At 43.7% G+C, this 20,724-nt stretch overlaps 1 protein-coding gene across 1 annotated transcript in view; it reads left to right on the forward strand.

The window, feature by feature from the left end:
- Nucleotides 1-20,724, forward strand: part of myo3a (myosin IIIA) — a 48,385-nt gene that overhangs the window by 24,763 nt on the left and 2,898 nt on the right. The window contains exons 8-32 of the mRNA XM_034560411.1: nucleotides 2,481-2,546; nucleotides 2,659-2,814; nucleotides 3,903-4,005; nucleotides 4,849-4,965; nucleotides 5,089-5,193; nucleotides 5,429-5,512; nucleotides 5,879-6,081; nucleotides 6,908-7,006; nucleotides 7,112-7,226; nucleotides 8,685-8,811; nucleotides 9,057-9,267; nucleotides 9,374-9,521; nucleotides 10,435-10,588; nucleotides 10,795-10,883; nucleotides 10,991-11,120; nucleotides 11,315-11,397; nucleotides 13,039-13,119; nucleotides 13,867-14,072; nucleotides 14,167-14,278; nucleotides 15,456-15,618; nucleotides 15,718-15,804; nucleotides 15,918-16,041; nucleotides 16,106-17,441; nucleotides 17,529-17,673; nucleotides 19,784-19,884. Coding sequence (XP_034416302.1) covers nucleotides 2,481-2,546; nucleotides 2,659-2,814; nucleotides 3,903-4,005; nucleotides 4,849-4,965; nucleotides 5,089-5,193; nucleotides 5,429-5,512; nucleotides 5,879-6,081; nucleotides 6,908-7,006; nucleotides 7,112-7,226; nucleotides 8,685-8,811; nucleotides 9,057-9,267; nucleotides 9,374-9,521; nucleotides 10,435-10,588; nucleotides 10,795-10,883; nucleotides 10,991-11,120; nucleotides 11,315-11,397; nucleotides 13,039-13,119; nucleotides 13,867-14,072; nucleotides 14,167-14,278; nucleotides 15,456-15,618; nucleotides 15,718-15,804; nucleotides 15,918-16,041; nucleotides 16,106-17,441; nucleotides 17,529-17,673; nucleotides 19,784-19,884 — 4,345 coding nt within the window. The remainder of the gene's footprint in view (nucleotides 1-2,480; nucleotides 2,547-2,658; nucleotides 2,815-3,902; nucleotides 4,006-4,848; nucleotides 4,966-5,088; nucleotides 5,194-5,428; nucleotides 5,513-5,878; nucleotides 6,082-6,907; nucleotides 7,007-7,111; nucleotides 7,227-8,684; nucleotides 8,812-9,056; nucleotides 9,268-9,373; nucleotides 9,522-10,434; nucleotides 10,589-10,794; nucleotides 10,884-10,990; nucleotides 11,121-11,314; nucleotides 11,398-13,038; nucleotides 13,120-13,866; nucleotides 14,073-14,166; nucleotides 14,279-15,455; nucleotides 15,619-15,717; nucleotides 15,805-15,917; nucleotides 16,042-16,105; nucleotides 17,442-17,528; nucleotides 17,674-19,783; nucleotides 19,885-20,724) is intronic.

Raw genomic sequence — 20,724 nt, forward strand, 5'->3', positions numbered from 1 at the left:
ATACACATATACACAACACACATATACACAATACACATATACACAATACACATAGACACAATACACATATACACAATACACAATACACAATACACATATACACAATACATATATACACATATACACACAATACACATATCCACAATACACATAGACACAATACACATATACACAATACACAATACACATATACACAATACACATAGACACAATACACAATACACGTATACACAATACACAATACACGTATACACAATACACATATACACAATACACATATACACAATACACATATACACAATACACAATACATATATACACAATACACATATACACAATACACATATACACAATACACAATACATATATACACAATACACATATACACAATACACATATACACAATACACATATACACAATACACATATACACAATACACATATACACAATACACAATACATATATACACAATACACATATACACAATACACATATACACAATACACATATACACAATACACATATACACAATACACATATACACAATACACAATACATATATACACAATACACATATACACAATACACATATACACAATACACAATACACATATACACAATAAACATAGACACAATACACATCTACACAATACACATATACACATTACACATATACACAATACACAATAAACATAGACACAATACACATATACACAATACACATAGACACAATACACATATACACAATACACATACACACAATACACATATACACATACACACAATACACAATACACATATACACAATACACATATACACAATACACATATACACAATACACATATACACAATACACATATACACAATACACATTTACACAATACACAATACACATATACACAATACACATATACACAATACACATATACACAATACACAATACACATATACACAATACACATTTACACAATACACATATACACAATACACGTATACACAATACACATATACACGATACACAATACACATATACACAATACACATATACACAATACACATATACACATATACACAATACACATATACACAATACACATAGACACAATACACATAGACACAATACACAATACACATAGACACAATACACATAGACACAATACACATAGACACAATACACATATACACAATACACATATACACATATACACAATACACATAGACACAATACACATAGACACAATACACAATACACATATACACAATACACATATACACAATACACATACACACAATACATAATACACACAATACATAATACACATAGACACAATACACATAGACACAATACACAATACACATATACACAATACACATATACACAATACACATATGCACAATACACATATACACAATACACATACACACAATACATAATACACACAATACACAATACACATAGACACAATACACATAGACACAATACACATATACACAATACACATAGACACAATACACATAGACACAATACACAATACACAATACACATATATATATATATATATATATATATATATATATATATATATCTATATTTATATATATAGATATATATAGATATATATAGATATTATTACATGTGAAAAAAGTCAAAATAAAAAGTGTCTTGACTTGTGAGAGAGACGGACGGATTGGGATGAAAGTCAAATCCCCGCTCGAGGCGTCCAACCGGAGCAGGTTACAGATTACATAGTGCCCGTCTAATTATGCACACGTGGGAAGGTTTAAGCTTATATCCTTCATCGTGTGCAAAAGAGAAGATTTTAATTTGCAGATGGGAATTTATGGAGGGACAAAAATACCAATAGTTAACCTCCGCAAGAGGTGTATAAGTATTACAATACATCCTGATATTTGTTATAATTTAAGTGTGAGTCATCGCCCTCCGAAACACCACGTTGGGTTTTATTGGAAAGAAAAAACGCGTGAACAATCACATAATCAGCAGAACAGACTCCAAATAAATGTCTCGTGCACCTGTGTTGTTGTGTGATAAACAGGAGATGCATCTCCTCTCATTAGACCGGTTTATCAGAGCCAACGTGAAAGAGGCCCAGGTCCATTAGCGGGCTACATTGACTTCCCCCCAGCGGCTGCCAGGAACCCTCTTGTAGAAAACCTGGACCGTGGAATTACAGCAAATTAGCTCCGTTGTTTTTTCTCCGCCGGCAGTGAAGCTCGACCCCATTTTGTTTGAGAGTTTCACGGGAGAAAAAAAATGAAGCTTTTAACATCTGGCTCTATATATTTTGATAGCAAGTGTCGATACCACCCAGCTGCACAGGTGGAGCCGCACATCCGTCCGTGCCTCACGCCTCTGGACGTCCTCCGGTGATGAATAGTTGAGATTTCGTCGTTCCCCATCTCATCTTATCTATTCCATTTATCTTTGTTTCTTTGCCCCCCTAATTCCTTTAACAGAAATCCTCCGCCGACTCTCCACCAGCCGGAGCTCTGGTCCGCCGACTTTAATGACTTCATCTGCAAGTGAGTGTGGACGCCGTTGGGTTTGTAATAATCAATGTTTACACCGAGGGTGCAGAGCCAGGCGGGTTCATCGCCCTCCTCTTCCTCCACGTGTTCTTCCTCCTCCCCTCAGATGTCTGATTAAGGACTTTGAGCTGAGGCCGAATGTGCTCGACCTGCTCCGGCATGTGTTCATCAAACAGAAGGTCGGCAGAGAGAAAATACTGCGCAAGCAACTGATGGAACTCATTGATCTCAACCAACAGATAGGAGTCATTGATAAAACAAGGTACTGTCTAAACTGTAGTTGTGTGTACCTTAAAAATCTCACTTTTCTACGCAGATAAAAGTCTCCCATTGGTTCAGCAATACTCACACGCCATTAAAGTGATGGATTTAGTTATAAATCCCAAGAAGAACGTACAGCCGGGTGCCGGTGAGGTTTATACGGGAGGCTGCAGCTTAGCTTTTGCAGTCAGTATAATCCAAATTCACCCTCCTTCGCCGGATGCTTCACACGCCCCGTCACTCCGGTGTGTGTGTGTGTGTGTTTTTTGCCCATACGGTCGTGAAACGTTAATCCTGTTTCTGTCATTTAAGCCATCACGGAAAGACAGACCGAAGCACAGACAGTAACGACAGGTAACACATGTGATATATGTGCGTAGATGCCACGGTAGGAGTAGGTGGTAGTGTGTGTTCAGTCAGAGCAGAGTAGTCGTGGTCCCACATGCCGCCTCAACCTCCCCATCGCGAACTACCGTCGCGTTGTGAATACTTGTTGTCGCGTCTTTTTTTCTTGGTATCGTCCCGTCATTTGACGCCGTCGTTTGAAAAAAACAACAACTGCGGGGCGCTTGATGAGCTGCGAACCTCCAGATAACGTTTTTAGTATAACGCCGGCTGGTAATCGGATGTTATCAAACCCTCTTCTGACGTCACGCGTGTGTCAGGATAGTAGATCGTCTTAGAAACCACAGTTTTAAAAGCAAAAAAAACAAACATAATTCCAGCTTACTTTTAAGCTCGTATTTAAAATGACGCGTCACGGTAAACATTTATATATTTTGTGGTGTACATGTGCCACCTTTTATTTGGAGGTCCAATCAGTGTTGATGGTAAACGCAGTGCGTTGAAGCAATGCATTCCTCATTGACTGGCAGGAGAAATGGAAATTACACACTGGTGGGCGCCATGACCTATTAGTGTTAGTATTATATTCACATTTAGAGCTTCGTCTAGTTGACGTGTTGCTTGCATTGACATTGTTTAGGGTTAGTTTTAAGTGAAACGAAGCACCGTGCACCCACTTCGAGTGCCGTGTATATATACGTGACATGCATTTGCTCAGTGAAAGCTGGCTGTGGGTTCTGTGAGTTGTAGGCATGAACGCATCCACACTAAACGAGGAGGCCACATGAAGACGCAGACCGACCCCGATGAGGTGGACGACCTCGCCACCCTCGAAGTTCTCGATGAGGTGAGAACGTCGACAACCTGATCATCCGTATATCTATATTGTTTTATCCCAATAACAGAACAACGAGACTTGCCTACGATCATCCCAGTGGACACAATGAAGCCTGAAAGCCTGAATTGGACCAATAAAAGTGTCTAATAAAATGTTATTAGTTATGTTAAGGTTACAAACCTTTCTCTCACTGGTTCTTAAGTCATAAACACAGGAGAGACGTCGTGTTTTAGACTTCCGTATTTTAACCGAAAGCAAAAGAAAATGAAAATCTGCATCTTCAGTTCCATAATAACGGAGCGATCTCCATCTCCTGATGAAGGTGGTGCGATGCAATCAAAAGCTCCAGAACAGATGGACCTTGTGAGATTGTTTTGACCGCCGGATATTTCAATTTTAAAATTGGCCTGCAATGACTCCATTTCCGCTCTTTAGAAACTAGTTTTTTCATGCATTCGATCTAAGAGACAGTCGTGAAGATTGCATCCGAGGTATGCTAATTGTACAATATCTTACTTATATAGCCACAAGGCCTTTCCCCCCCAGCTTTTAACTCAAACATTCATCATATTTCTTCCCCCCCCGCCCCCGAAATGGCCGGCAGCGTCTGCTGCACGGAAAACACTGAGGGGGCAATCCGTCACATCTGAGCGTTGCATTGACGTATTGAATGAAACAATCAGTCTCAGTTGCCCAGCGGATATTTCCAGCCATCCCTCACGACGAGGCGCTCTGCCGGTGTGAAGGGAGGCCGAGCGGCTGCCGATGCGCCGGATGAATGAATCGCCGAAGATAATACGTCGGTCTGGAGACATTTGGTTTACTCAACGTTTTATACATTTATGCTTTCAGAACACGGTCACCGAGCAGCTCCAGAGTCGCTACGGGCGAGATCAAATCTACACGTGCGTGGGAGACATCCTCATCGCGGTCAACCCTTTCCACAAGATGGAGATATACACTCCTCAGGTGTGTTTCTGTGTGGTTCCTGCATACCGTCCAGCCTCACCTGCACACCAACACTGACCCCTCTCCCTCTTGTAGTGCAACGTAGAAAATGTATTGTCTGATCCACCCTCTCCCTCTTCATAGCACTCCAAGATGTACATCGGAGCCAAGCGTACGGCTAACCCGCCACACATCTTCGCTGTGGCCGACATCGCCTACCAGTCCATGGTGTCCTATAATACGGACCAGGTAATGCGGTCGCGCTCGATTATCATTTTTAAAGCATCCCGAGGGCTCAATATCGGCTTTTAAATCAACTTGTTTTGAGAAATCCAGTGTTTTCTTTGAGGTAAAGTCAAAAGAGAGTGATCTTGGAGGTGTAGGTCAATTAATGTGATAATGAATGAATTATTATTCATTTATCTTAAATGCCGGTTCGAGGTTGTAAATATTCCAACAACTCCATGTGACTTCCCGTGTGCAGTGCGTTGTGATCAGCGGGGAAAGCGGAGCCGGGAAAACCGAGAGCGCTCATCTGTTGGTACAGCAGCTCACCGTTCTTGGAAAGGTGAGTCACGAGAGTCCGTGAACACGTTTCATTCACATCGCATTCACCAAGGCCGACGTGCACGTGCTAACAGAGTGTATGAATGAGTCTCAAACCATCAAAGTAGACCGTTGTGATCTGAACCGGGAACCCGCTGGTCTCCGACTCACCCGTGAACACCGGCGTGAGACAAATAAAACGCCCTTTGAACCTCCTGTGATCAGCTGATTTGAGGTTCCAGCTGATTCCAGAGTCATGAAAGTCCCCCTTTCAATTCCCTCTTTTCATAGCCGAAAACAAGCGTGAATAGAAAAGGCGCACGGGAATCGTTGCTCCCACCGTATTAATTTCCCCGGTTGCTTATCCGGAGCACGATGTTTCACTCAGGCCAACAATCAGTCGCTGCAGGAGAAGATCCTGCTGGTCAACAGTCTGGTGGAAGCGTTCGGAAACGCCTGCACCGCCATCAACGACAACTCCAGCCGCTTCGGCAAGTACCTGGAGATGAAGTTCACCTGCGGGGGAACGGTGGTCGGGGCGCAGATCTCCGAGTACCTGCTGGAGAAATCCAGGGTCATCCACCAGGCAGTGTAAATATCAACATTTCCTTTCTGTCTTTTTATCTCTCTCATGCGGTTGTGAAGCTCATTTGACATTTCTTTCCTGCTGCCCGTGTAATAGACTCCGTCTCCCTTTCTTTACACCTCCAACCTTCTCCGGTCGAGAGCGCCGGTCATTTGCCGCACTTCAGTCACGTCGTGGGGGGTGGTGGACCGGGTCAAGTGGAGGGGCCGAGCCCGTTTCCTGTTTGATCAAAGATTGCGTTCTTAGTGGAGCTTCAAAGGCGGGCTTAAGTGTTTCATTAGGAATCAGACGCGCGGCTCAGAGGGTTTGATTTGGCTACAAGCATCAAGTGTAGCTACTCTCTTCTGCTGCATGTAATTGGGCACTCATTTTACTGTTTTTCGGTACTGTGGAGCCCCTTTATCTCACACAATGTATTGAGAATTATAACGACGTCCTTATTATTCGCCAATATATTCCTTTAGATTTGTTCTGGGAGAGAGTTTCTGTCGGATTCCTGTCGCGGGGTTGTTCTCGTAATGAGGAATACTCGTTATCCGTGCCGGTCCGCCGGTCCACGTAGAAAACCCCCCCCAAAAAAACAATGCTTTGTCAAATAAAATAAAAGTAATTATTAGAAATATTATAAATGCCTTGGCCCCAATGTAATGTTAGTATGCTCTAGAGACGCGTAGATATTCTGTTATGAATCCCAAAATAAGTAAATAAATACATTTGTGAATATCATTGTGTAATGTCCGTGTGCTTCCTTAAAAAGAGCAACGCGGCTCACATCTCACGCCTCGAGCTTTTTCAGACCTGACCATCCGATCTCCGTCTGTCTCTCCTCAGAGGCGAGAGGAACTTCCACATCTTCTACTACATCTACGCTGGCCTGGCCGACAGGAAGAAACTCGCCCACTACAAGCTCTCCGACAGCAAAACGCCAAAGTGGGTTTGACGTTGCTCCGGCCTTCTCTTCGAAACACTGTTATTTCCTTCTCACAAACGTAACTACTCTCCTTCTCCGTGTCTCCTCTTTTTCCCGACCTGCAGGTATCTGTCGAACGAGCACGTTAAATTAGGGCCCGACATCGTGAGCAACACCTTCTACAAGGAGCAGTTCGATGCGGTGGAGCAGTGTTTCAAAGTCATCGGATTCACCCTGGAGGTATAAAAAAAAAATAAAAAATACTGCAATAATTACTGGCCATAACCTTGATGCTAACAGTCATACATGCTCTCACACGCCTGTATTATACATGTGACGTATCAGAGGGTGACTAAAGGACAACACGGAAGCACGGCTACTAATCCATACACACCATTTTAAACTAGTGTATTAGTCGTTCCTTAGGTCCGCCATAGTGCTGGTGATGGAGCATGATGCTACAGCCACATGTAGGCAGTCAGCTGATGGCATTGTGAAGGCTAATGAGGCCCGCAGTACTGATTGCCTCTGGGATCCGCACGTCGATAGCACTTATCCTGTAATCACTTGGCAGCAGCGGAGGAACAACCTCCTCTCTCCGACAGAACGTCGTGCATGAAATCACAAAGAGTGTCTGAAGATGATCTTTGAGCAAAGGTTATCTATTTTTGAAATTGTCGGGACACTTACTGGCGTCTAGGAGACTTTCAGATTGATTGAGCACACAGATGAATGAAAACTTTACTTTATTTGTAGTCTTTCATCTTTGGTGCTCAGTGACAAAACTTTAATAAAAATCTTTTTTTTCTCAATACAATGAAACTTTTCTAAAATGCACCTTTTTAGCTTTTAGAAGCTAACATAGCTCATTCTAGCTAAATGCACCCTTGTAGCTTTTATAAGCTAACATAGCTCATTGTAGCTAAATGCACCCTATTAGCTTTTAGAAGCTAACATAGCTCATTCTAGCTAAATGCACCCTTGTAGCTTTTATAAGCTAACATAGCTCATTGTAGCTAAATGCACCCTATTAGCTTTTAGAAGCTAACATAGCTCATTCTAGCTAAACGCACTTTTAGCTTTTAGAAGCTAACATAGCTAATTCTAGCTAAATACATCCTTTTACCTTTTAGAAGCTAACGTAGCTCATTCTAGCTAAATGGACCCTTTTTGCTTTTAGAAGCTAACATAGCTCATTCTAGGTTGCCAGCATGTCTTTTTATCTCAATTAAACCATTGTAATTGTAGTTGTAAACATTCACGTCCTACGTACATTTGATTGTTAATTTAAAATATATTAAACTACAGATTAAAGTGCTCAAATTGAGATTTCTGTGGTAGAACCATTAGCATTCATAATGCTCCCAATTGGGAGCCCTAATTGCATCTAAACGTTTATATTAGAGTGTGCAAATTACTAATTTGAGACACTAATAAGGATTAAAGTGCTGGAGTTATGGAAAATTGTACCACTGATATCTGGACCGGTAAACAAAATCTATATCTTAAGCTAGCGTCTACTTTCATTAGAAAACGCTGGAACTGATAAAAGCAAATCCCTGCACTCTTAACAAGACCTGTCCAATTGAAGTACTACTAATAGAGGATATAAGAGTAATCTGTTTGATTACAATATACCGATATTAACGTAACATCGCACTGTTTCTAAACTGAATGCCCGTCCTCTCTCTCCTGCAGGAGCTGGGCAGTGTTTACAGCACGCTGGCTGCCATCCTCAACTCCGGCGATATCGAGTTTTCTCCGGTTGCCTCGGAGCACCAAACCGACAAGAGCGACATCTCCAACATTTCTGTCCTGGAGAACGGTGAGAGGAGAGAGAGAGAGAGAGAGTCTGAATATCCACTCCTGCACTCCATGCAGAGGCGTCATTACCAAACACACACCTGCGGTGGTTATATTTTCTAGTACATCGCTTCCCTTAATTAACAGAGTGTATTCATATACGATGTCATTGATGAAGAGAAGTTGCATCATCAACTTTTTCATCGTTTTTTCTCCTCGCATTTATTTCCTTTCCTTTTACCGTCCCTCATCGAATGTCCCCCTCAGTGGCATCGCTGCTGTGCATCCGCTCGGACGAGCTCCAGGAAGCCCTGACCTCCCACTGCGTCGTGGCCCGCGGGGAGACGATCGTCAGGCCCAACACGGTGGAGAAGGCGGCGGAGGTGAGGGACGCCATGGGCAAGGCGCTCTACGGCCGCCTCTTCAGCTGGATCGTCAACCGCATCAACGCGCTGCTGCGGCCCGACAGCCCCCTCGGGTGAGACCAGGAGCGGTGCGGGCGTCGGCGTGACCGGGCTTCGTTGAAAGCATTTTCAATGAAGACCCTTTCTTTTCTCGTCCCTGTTCTCCCCCTTTTTTTTCAGAGAGGAGGAGAAGGGCTTGAACATCGGCATCCTGGACATCTTCGGGTTTGAGAACTTCAAGAAGAACTCGTTCGAGCAGCTCTGCATCAACATCGCCAACGAGCAGATCCAGTTTTACTTCAACCAGCACATATTCGCTTGGGAACAGGTGAAGACTCGGATGAGTTACCCACCCCCCACCCCCTCTAAAAACGCTTCCCGAGTGCTCCACTCCCCTCCCGGAAAGCACTTTGTGTGCATTTCTCACCTTGAAACTACCTCATTTCCATCTAAATAGTGATAACATGACATCGTTTGTCACTCTAACAGCGATGGCGAGGGTAAAATATGCCGCTGTCTTTATTTACTGGGAGAAGGAGGTTGGCGATTCTCCCCTTGTGCGCTCTCGTGGGTGTTTTTTTTGTTGCTCCGGGGGTGCTAATGTTAAATGATTTGGTCTCACTCATGGAGAGGAGCTATAAATCATCCTCAACAAGGGTCAATTAGGAGTTGAAGACAGCTAGCGTTTGACTAAATCTCACTCTTGGGTATTGTTGGCCCAAAGCCCAGAAATACATTCGTCCTATACCGCCCCGATATGTCCAGAGCACAGGGGGGGGGGGGGGGAAATAGTGGGCTATGGCGTTAATAAGCTTCACCTAACTGGAGCGGATTCATTCCTCTTTGAGTGAAAGGTCTCCAGTAATGTCGCTGAGTCAGCCCGATGTGATCAGGTTAGCTGAATACACAGCGCTGGAGGCTCAGCTGTATCTGAAGGGGGGGGAGGGCGGCACACAACACAGCGAGAGGTGCACACATTCCGGCTTTTATTTTTGGCTTGTGAATGATGTCCAAGTTTAGGCTTTTGAACTGAACGATTAGAGTTAAAACTAATTAAATGTGTAGCCAAGGGCGCTTTCACACGCCGGCATTTAGTCCTTTTTTTAAATCAAGAAAATTATAATATAATAATATGTAATGATATGATAATATCCTCGTGTTCTTTTCAGTAAGTGACCCACTGGTGTTCTCCAGGCTCTGCTTGTAAAGACAAGAACCTCAAAGTGAATCCCTGTGTCCAGGACGAGTACCTGAACGAGGAGGTGGACGCTCGGATGATCGAGTACGAGGACAACCGGCCCCTCCTGGACCTGTTCCTGCAGAAGCCCATGGGGATGCTCTCCCTCCTGGACGAGGAGAGCCGCTTCCCACAGGCCACCGACCAGACCCTCGTAGGTGAGCGCGGTCCACGGCTTCTTCTTCTTTGGTGGATTCACTGGTTAGAACCTTTACGTGGCCCGAGACGCAGAGTCTCGTGATCTCTCCATTACTTTTAATGGAGAGAAAACGGATGCATTTGATATTGAGAGGTCTAGTAATCCCTTTTAGGTGAGTTCATATGAGATATAATATGCAGTTTTGTGTATTATTGGGCACTTTAGAGAAATTCGAAGATAACCTGAAGACCAAAAGCTTCTGGAGACCAAAGAGGGTCGACCTCGGCTTTGGTATCCACCACTACGCTGGAAAGGTAGCCGACATGTTGTCTCTCGCACTGGGTGCACGTGAGTTTTTTTTTTTCCTTTCTTCTTGAACCCGTCGCCCGGCCTTCACACACACGTCTCCTCCCTCTAAAAGGTGATCTACAGCGCCGCGGGCTTCTTGGCCAAGAACCGGGACACGCTGCCGGCCGACATCGTGCTGCTGCTGAGGTCGTCGGAAAACGAGCTCACGCGCAAGCTGGTCACGCATCCCCTCACCAAGACGGGTAACGGGGAGACGGATTAACAGGCTATCGCGACCTAGTTGTAGCAAAAGCGTCCTTTTTTTTTTTTTTACACTGTTTTTCTGCTGAAAGTAGCCTCGTTAATTGATCCCGTTTGATAGCAATATGCATTCCTGCTCCTGTGGATGGATCCTACCTGCGTGAATACCTCACTGACTCTCATCCTCTCTGTTTAGGAAACCTCGCCCACACCAAGGGCAAAGGCATCAACACCATGCGCAGCCCGCGGACCCCGACACGCTCCCTCACCTTCGCCAAGGTACTTACAGCCTTCTCCCCTTCACCCCCCTTATTGTCTATATAGCCTTACTCGCCCCGAGAAGATGCTCAATCCATTTTATTTGTTTACCTTCTTACCCTCACCGGCAGAGCCAGATTTAACATTCATCTTCTCTTGTCTTTACGGTTTCTTCAATTCTAACCTTTTTTATCTCTCTCTCTTTTTTTCTCTGTCTCTGCATTTCTGTGGTAAAAGATGGGAGTGCTAACCTTGTACAATTCTTTCTCTTTCAGCGAGGTAATCGGCTTTATTTACATATAGTTTGTGTCGGTTGTATTTTGACCTCTACTTCCTCTAGATCTCCTTTTAAATGTGCATGTAGGTACGAATGTAGTGGTTTGTGTATCTATTCAGTGAATCTTGTGTAGGTCATGCGTCATTTTTTACAGTTCAAAAAAATTATTACAGAGGGCTATTTGGGCCTTTTTATCTCAAATTTTTATAATAAAGTCGATTTCAGTTTCTGAGTTAATGCTATTTCAATTTAATTTATTCTCAAAAGTTTGACCTTTATTCTCAACATTACAACTTTACTCTTGAATGTTTTTATTCTACTTTATTCTCGACATTTCGACTTTATTCTCAAAAAGAAAAGAAAAAAAGAAACTGGATTTCTTGATTCATTTAGTTGACATATTAGTTCTTGATTATCTCATTTGATCACTCCAGAAATATGAAAATATATAATATATGAAAAGATGTCGGCCATGTTTTTAGAAATACAATGATGTGTAAATATCGTAAAAATGACATACACTGAATAGAAAATCAAAATAAACCATAAAACTTCCCCAGTTGATTACACACATTTTTATGTATTACAAGTTTGTTGAAAAGTTGCGTTTAAATAGACGCAAATAAACAAACTCGTAAAATAAACACCTTAATGTGCATTTCTTTTTATGTTTCCTCTCTTAAATTTTTTTACCAGTGCAGGAAAATTACATTTTTTTCGCCCTGAGGTGTCTCGCCTTAAAACGATTCCTCGAGAAAAGCATTAAAACGTATAATTTTGCATTTTAGAGCAGCATCGGGCTGACGGCTTGATACAAACCGGTTTCCCCTCGGGGCGACGGCTCTGAGAATTAGACGTGTTTTTTTTTTTTAATGTGACAAAACATGTGCAGGTTAATAGTTGATACATTTGTATATATATGTTGCATTCTGTGTTGTCTTTTTATTAGCACATAGTTGATTAGAGCAGTTTTAAAGCAAATAGTTTTTTGACACCTTTTTGAAGTTGTAGCTTCAGACCACTTGATTGTTATTTTATTTTTAATTCCTTTGCGTCTCTTTTGCAGTCTTCTCGGGACTTAAAGCTCGACCGCGTGCTTCCTGTGCCTCTTGACGACACAGTGAAAACGCAAACGGTGATTGGAGATACGAAAAAAAAAAAAAAGCTTAAAATATGACCTGCATCAATCACACCTTTTAAAGAGGAGGCTCACCTCCACGGGGTGGGCTCCCGGTCGACCCCGTTGTTGATGCTCGACGTGAACTTCGGGGGTCCACGTCGTCCAAGTGTTCCCTTCCCACCTCGTGAAGCAGTGCGTAGAGATTTAGGTACAGCTGGCTATGAATTCTGGGTGTTTCTGACCAGCTCGGTGTGTGTTTGTTCAGCCGGGGGAACCTGGAGACGCTCCTTACCACCCGAGAGAGACCACCAACATGAGGACCCAGACGGTGGCCTCCTACTTCAGGGTACGTCTCCTCGTGTCCTCACCTCTAGGCTTCAAGGTCTTTGTGTTTGTGTTGGAGACTCTCTCTCTCTCTCTCTCTCTCTCTCTCCCTCTTTTTCTTACATTACTATTTAAGTTTAGGTATTCAGTAAGTAGGTTCAAGTCCAGGTTATGTAGTGTGACTGTGTTTTTAATATTATGTCATTTATTTGCTTTGTTTTTATTGTTATAGCTTTTGACTGTATTTTTATCATGTAAAGTGCCATCGAGTAGATTTTAAAGAGCTATAGAAAATTATTTATTTATTTTTATTATAATAATAATACAAATAATTGATAGTGCATTGTTGAAATACTGTACCACAAGTAAACGTCCTGAAGTAAAAGTATTGCCATATTAATTTGCTTTTAAGTATAAAAGTAAAAGTAAAATACTATAATTAATATTACTGCTGCTGTAGATAATTGAGGTTGTGCTAATTGAACTTCTTTATATATTTACTGTCAGGTAGTTTAATCTACAGCAGTGCATAATATTTCGATTTATTAATTTTCCGGCTAATTCAAGAGTCTTTTTTTAAAATAGTTTATTTAGCTTAAGAAGTTGGAGAATTTTCTCAACACATGAAGGAATTAAAAATCAACAAATCTGGATGAAAAATAGTTTTTAGCTGCACCGGAAAGGAAATCGTATTTTAATTTGGAAAAGTAACCAAATCTGAGATGTCGTGGTGTAGAAGTTTAAAGTAAAGTGCACCTCTTCCTTCCAGTACTCTCTGATGGACCTGCTGTCCAAGATGGTGGCGGGGCAGCCTCACTTCGTCCGCTGCATCAAACCGAACAACGACCGCCAAGCCAACAAGTTCGACCGGGAGAAGGTTCTGGTCCAGCTGCGCTACACCGGCGTCCTGGAGACCGCCAAGATCCGACGGCAGGGCTACTCTCACCGCATCCAGTTCGCCAACTTCATCAAGAGGTCGTGTGTGTGTGTGTGTGTGTGTGTGTGTGTGTGTGTGTGTGTGTGTGTGTGTGTGTTCGTGCTCCAGCTGATGAGCCTGACCTGTTTACAGGTATTACATCGTGGCTTTCCACGCCCACGAGGAGCCGCCCGTGACTCAAGAAACATGCGCCACCATACTGGAGAAGGCCATGCTGGAGAACTGGGCGATGGGGAAGACCAAGGTGAGTGGAGGAAGGTACTGGAGGAGCATTATGGGCTGTAAACAGGCCTTTGGTATTATATGTGTGTCTATGGAGGAGCATTATGGGCTGTAAACAAGCCTTTGGTATTATATGTTGTGTCTATGGAGGAGCATTATGGGCTGTAAACAAGCCTTTGGTATTATATGTGTGTCTATGGAGGAGCATTATGGGCTGTAAACAAGCCTTTGGTATTATATGTTGTGTCTATGGAGGAGCATTATGGGCTGTAAACAAGCCTTTGGTATAATATGTGTGTCTATGGAGGAGGAGCCTTTGGTTTTATATGTTGTGTCTATGAAGGAGCATTATGGGCTGTAAACAAGCCTTTGGTATTATATGTGTGTCTATGGAGGAGGAGCCTTTGGTTTTATATGTTGTGTCTATGAAGGAGCATTATGGGCTGTAAACAAGCCTTTGGTATTATATGTTGTGTCTATGGAGGAGCATTATGGGCTGTAAACAAGCCTTTGGTATAATATGTTGTGTCTATGGAGGAGCATTATGGGCTGTAAACAAGCCTTTGGTATTATATGTGTGTCTATGGAGGAGCATTATGGGCTGTAAACAAGCCTTTGGTATTATATGTTGTGTCTATGGAGGAGCATTATGGGCTGTAAACAAGCCTTTGGTATTATATGTGTGTCTATGGAGGAGGAGCCTTTGGTATTATATGTGTGTCTATGGAGGAGGAGCCTTTGGTATTATATGTGTGTCTATGGAGGAGCATTATGGGCTGTAAACAAGCCTTTGGTATTATATGTGTGTCTATGGAGGAGCATTATGGGCTGTAAACAAGCCTTTGGTATGTTGTGCTCTGGCAACAGTGAGAGGGAGAAGTTTGAAGATGTTTTGTGGGGTTAAAGACGCTACAGGGGTATTGGGTAGACGTCACTATTAAATTAAGAAAATAATTTTTTGTATTAAAAGATTTCCAAAATGTTATGTTTAAAGGCAAACGAGACATTATGTAGTGGTAATTTTTTGGTAAATTGAGGAGACATCTACAGATGTAATAATGTAGTAAAAAAACAACACCTACGTGTATTTGGTATGTTTCTGCCTGAGGCGGCTCGTCTGCAAGTCGCTGATCCGATGCCGTAACTAAACAGGTAAAACAGATACAGGTTGACAAGGTGAAGTCTGGTGTGTCTCTCAGGTGTTCCTGAAGTACTACCACGTGGAGCACCTCAACCTGATGGTGCAGCAGGCCACCCAGCGGATCGTTCTGCTGCAGGCGTACGTCCGCGGCTGGATGGGAGCCAAACGGTACCGGCGGATACTAAAGGATCGAGAACAGAGCGCTCTGGTGCTGCAGTCAGGTTGGCAAACGCTCTGTTATCTACTGCGACACGAAGCAGCTAGCCCAATGTTTTTCACGCCCCAATCCACGCTTTTGAATTTCCGTTCGCACTCTCCAGCTTACAGGGGTCACAAGGTTCGGAAGAGGGCGGCTGACGACAAAAGCAAAGCGAAGCTGGAGGCCTTCGTCGTCCAGTTTCAGGCTGGTGAGAACAAGCTGAGGCGGAATCAGACGTCCGACACAATCTAAGGTCCGTGTGTGTGTGTGTGTGTGTGTGTGTGTGTGTGTGGTTTACGCTTCTCTTGTCGCCTTCTCCAGCTTGCAGGGGCTATCTTGCGAAAAAGAAATACAAGGAGTTGGTAGATGAGAAGAACAAAGCTGCGACCAAGATTCAGGCTCGCTACAGAGGCCACAAGGAAAGGAGAAGCTTCAAAAGGAAACGGTATGAAAGACGTTTTTCAAAATAAAACACTGAAACAAACATGTTGACAAATTGCCGTTTGCAGGGAAGCCAAAGAGAAAGAGGAAGCCGACAAGGCCCTGAAAGGAGAGGAAGAGACTCCTGAACCGGAGAAGCTCAGCGAGGAAGACGCTCCCCCTCCTCCAGTCGACGGAGCGGCTAACGAGGAAGACGAAACGAAGGCGGCCGTGGTTCTGCAGAGCAACTTCAGGGGCTACAAAGAGAGAAAAAAGTTTAAGGAGCGGAAAGAGATGATGGCCGGGGCCGAGCTGGCGTTGCCGCCGGATGCGTCCGCGGAACGAGAAGACGGACGAGAGCCAGCCGGCAGAGAGGAGAAGACGGCCTCTAAACCAGAGGGGAACGAAGACGAAGACGAAAGTACGTTTGAAGCCGAGGAGAACGACGACAGCGATCACACACAGGTGCCAGAAGACGACGAGCACACAGAGTTGGAAGAGGAAGAGGCAGTCGAGGCAGCGGACGCTGGAAAAGCAAAGGAGGACGAGGAGGAGAAGGAGGAGAAGGGACCAGAAGAGGTTGTGAATGTGGAAGAAGAAACCAAGGCGGCCACCGTCCTCCAGAGTAACTTCAGAGGTCACAAAGAGAGGAAGAGGCTGCAGGACGAAGGCAAGATCCCGGCTAAGAAACAGAAAGCAAAGAGTCCCCCTGGTGATGAAGAAGAAGAAGTGCCCACGGCGAGCAGCGCCGCGAGTGAGGAAGAGCTTCCCGAAGTTCAAACGCCGGCAGAGGAAGTCGGCATCGAGGAGGAAGAGGAATCAACGAAAGCTGGAGATGCAGCCGGCGTTCCCTCAGGAGTCCAAGAGGAGGCCAAAGCAGCCGTGGTGCTTCAGAGCAACTTCCGCGGCCACAAGGAGCGCAAACGACTCGAGGAGGAAGGCAAGATCCCGAAGAAGAAGACGAAGAAGAAGGAGGAGGAGGAGGAGGAGAAAGAAGCGACGCCGGAACCAGCGAAAGAAGAAGAACCGGCAAAGCCGACGGGAGAACCCACGGCGGATGCTTCCGCGGAGAACTCGGGCGGGCCGGACGAGGAGAGAGCCGCCACCGTCCTTCAGAGTAACTTCAGAGGCCACCGGGACCGGAAGAAACTGAAAGCCGAGAGAGAAACGCAAAAGGACGCGGGGGGAGGAGCTGAAGAGGAAGAGGAAACCAAAGAGGAGGCTGGAGAGGAGGCCCTGGATGTCGCGGACGTGACGATAGAGCACAAAGCGGAGGCGGACGCCGACAGAGAGAGGCTGGAGGAGGAGCAGGCTGCGGTGAAGATCCAGAGCAACTTCAGAGGCTACAAGGACCGAAAGAACCTCAAGGCCAACAAGCAGACAGCGAGGACAGAAGCTGCGCGACTGGAGAGCTTCTCCAAACAGGTAATGTGCAGTAAGTCATCCAAATGACGTTTTGTGTCGCTCTGCATCACCTTCACCTACTCATATGATTCCAAATCTCTTCGACAGGTATCCAAAACTTCTCAGGACTTCGTGGCCCTGCAGCAGAAGTTGAACGAGATCATCCAGGCCCATCAATCAAACCCCGAGAACAACGGCATGTTCGTGAGAGGAAAAGCAATCAACGGCTACGCTCCCCGGAATCACCAATCAAGTAAGATCATCGAGATCGGCTCGGAGGAAAAGAAATCAGATTATAAAGCCGTAAATATAACTCAGATCCACCCGAGGTTAAAGCGCATTCAGATAATTAAGGAAAACGGGTTTGCCTGTCTGAGGAGGACGTTTATCTTTTCTTTCGCTCCATCCGTCCTTCACTGGTTGTTGTTGTTTATTTAAATACATGATTATTCTCAAGCCTCGATTGTAAATAAACAGGATACGAGGCAGGAATTGCTGCCGTTTCAGTATTTATTGTCTCAAAGTTAAAGGTTAAAGGTGTTTTTTTAGTCCATGTTTTCGGCGTTCTCTTTTTCACCCATCGCGATCCTCGATGAGATCGGGAAAACCTGGGATTACAGGTGTAATCACAGGTGACAGGTGTAATCACAGGTGACAGGTGTAACTACCTTTTAATTGTAATTGCCTTACATGCAGTTTGCAGTTCTGCTTCTGTCTAACTTTATATTGATGGCAAACATAGAGTGAAACAGTACACACACACACACACACACACACACACACACACACACACACACAGAGAGAGTCCTGAACAGTCCAGGGTTCATTTGATCCGGGCATGTTTGCCCTTTACAGGCTTTTCTTGATGCCCGAGGTAAAGCAGAATAAATTATCTGTGTTATTTCCAAGGGCTACTGCAACCCACGATTGAATTACACTTTCCAGCCCCCGCCGGGTCATTTCCTCCGTCAACAGTCATGAGCTGTAAATCATTTGTTCATCAGAATCATTTGTGACGAGCCCCCGTTGTTCTTCGTGGGGAAAGGTCGTCAAATGTCAACCCCGCGTTTTTGTGAGCGAGCGTTTCTTTTTTTCCAAACAATTAATGCCGGGAATTATTAATAAGAGGGTGTGAGAAATCGGCTTACGTCGTTTTGAGGGACGCAGAATGACCTTCTGAGGAAGTTGTTCAACGATGTTTCAAAACTTTTCCCCTCCTTCACCTGAGAGCTCACGACGGATCGCTCATAACGAGCGTAAAGGTCGTCGTAATATGTTAATAATTGCAATTACAATCACATGCCCAAAGAGGAATATTGTAACATGATGATAGATTGCGACACACCCGCGACAGTACAGGTGTGGGGGGGGGGGGGGGTAGGGGGGGTGTTATGCATGCACAGACATACCCCTCAAGCTCTTTCGATGTTCAGTACAATGACATGGATCGGTACGAGGTGACAGGACACTTTGTCTGTGTCAAAGGTTGTTTCACGTCATCTCTATTGGAACAACTGGCAGGCCTTAGGGTTAAACTGCGTGGAGGGCAGTTCAATGAGCACGGCACAATCAAAGGTCACCGCGTCGCGCTCAATAGTTCCCTCTGACACGTTGGTTACGACACTCTGTAGCCGTTTGATGACGATGGTCAGCCACAGGAGTGAAAAATAAATTAAAAATCTAACGCCAACCAGGGGAGCTCGTGTAGCTTTTATCCGAACTTCTTTTGAATTCCATCACAATGTAGAAGAAAGAAAACACCAGAAAACTGTTGAAAGTCACAATCTCGAAGAACTCTGTTTTGTGGTCTTTGGCGGCCCCTCTGGCGATGCGCGGTAAATGCAGGCGTGTTTTTGGATCCCACTTACGAGAGAGACCACGGTTTGTTTGCTTCTGGACGTCTTTGGATCGGTTTGTGGTCATCGCTCTTTTCTTTGCATTTTACGTTATGGAGGAGCCGCTATGTGGTGAGCTGCGATTCATACTGGGAGAAAATCTGCTTTTAATGTGTGATCTATGTTTATATTTATTGTTTTTATTGTCATTTTAGTTATTTTTATCATATAGCTTTTTGGAAGTGTCTTTGAGTACCTTGAAAAGCGCTATATAAATTAAATGCATTATTGTTATTATTAAAATTATTATATTATTATCGATCATAAACTCTCTAAACTCTCAATATATATATAGAAACTTTTTTACGTCTCTTGCAGCCAAAATACACGTAAAAAGAAAATCGGACCCCTTAAGTAAAAAAATAGAATAAACTGAATATTGCAGATGTTTTAGTGTCCGATCCTTTGCACTCGAACAGGAATCATCACGCCAGTGGACTCAAAACCACTTTCCAATGTTTCTAACAGTCTCTGCAGCGGACAAGAGGCAGTCCAGGACCCCCCGCCGGACCCAGCAGCCAAAGACCCTGAACACCCCGGAAGACTCCACCTATTACAACCTGATTCATGTGAGTCAGAAAGAGAACCAACGATTTTAGATACAGCCACAAAGCTGCTGCCGCGTGACGTCGTAACTGCACTCCCCACAGTGCTGCATCGATCGGGTATTTATTTATTTCTTTGTGTGGAGCTCTCTGCTTCATATGTTCCAAAAGCAAGAAATATCGGACTATTACAAAGTTTTACGTTCCAGAGTTTCTTTTGTACATTTGAGAAATGCTTTTCGTTCATTCTTTTTTTATGTTTCATGGTTTCAGCGCCTCACAAAATAGCTCTTAAGGTTCGTTTACAAGGCCGTCACTCGTTTAGTTGACGTAGTTATATACTGTATAATGCGTCTAATCAATAATTTAATCAGTTCATAATGGAGACATTAAAAATATATATATTGTTTCTTAACATGATTGACCAAATGATTATTTGATTACTCGTATACAAGCATGTATCGGAGCAAAATCCACTGAAGATCTTTAATGCAATTCATTAATATTTTAGATAATTTTATAAATTGAGAAATATAATAACAAAACAGTCTTAAACAGTGGTTCACAACCCTCCGAGGGGTCAAATTAAAAAGCAGATGAGTAAAAACAGGAAAATACAGTGTCTGCATCGTAAAGTCGTGTTTCTTTCTCGACTTTAACCAAATTTCATCACGTTGAAAGTCCCAAAAACAAAAAACACTAATATTTTTTTACCGCCAGCTTTTTTATTGGCCACGTTCCATGTTGTCTGGAGACAAAAGATAAGCGTTCGGCACGTTGTAGGAATATCTATAGCTGTTCAGTCACGGGGATGTTGAATGATCACGATGTCATAATTAATTTGGCAAAGACAGGGTTTTCTTT

Source organism: Cyclopterus lumpus, chromosome 20, assembly GCF_009769545.1.
Source record: "Cyclopterus lumpus isolate fCycLum1 chromosome 20, fCycLum1.pri, whole genome shotgun sequence".
NCBI lineage: Eukaryota > Metazoa > Chordata > Actinopteri > Perciformes > Cyclopteridae > Cyclopterus > Cyclopterus lumpus.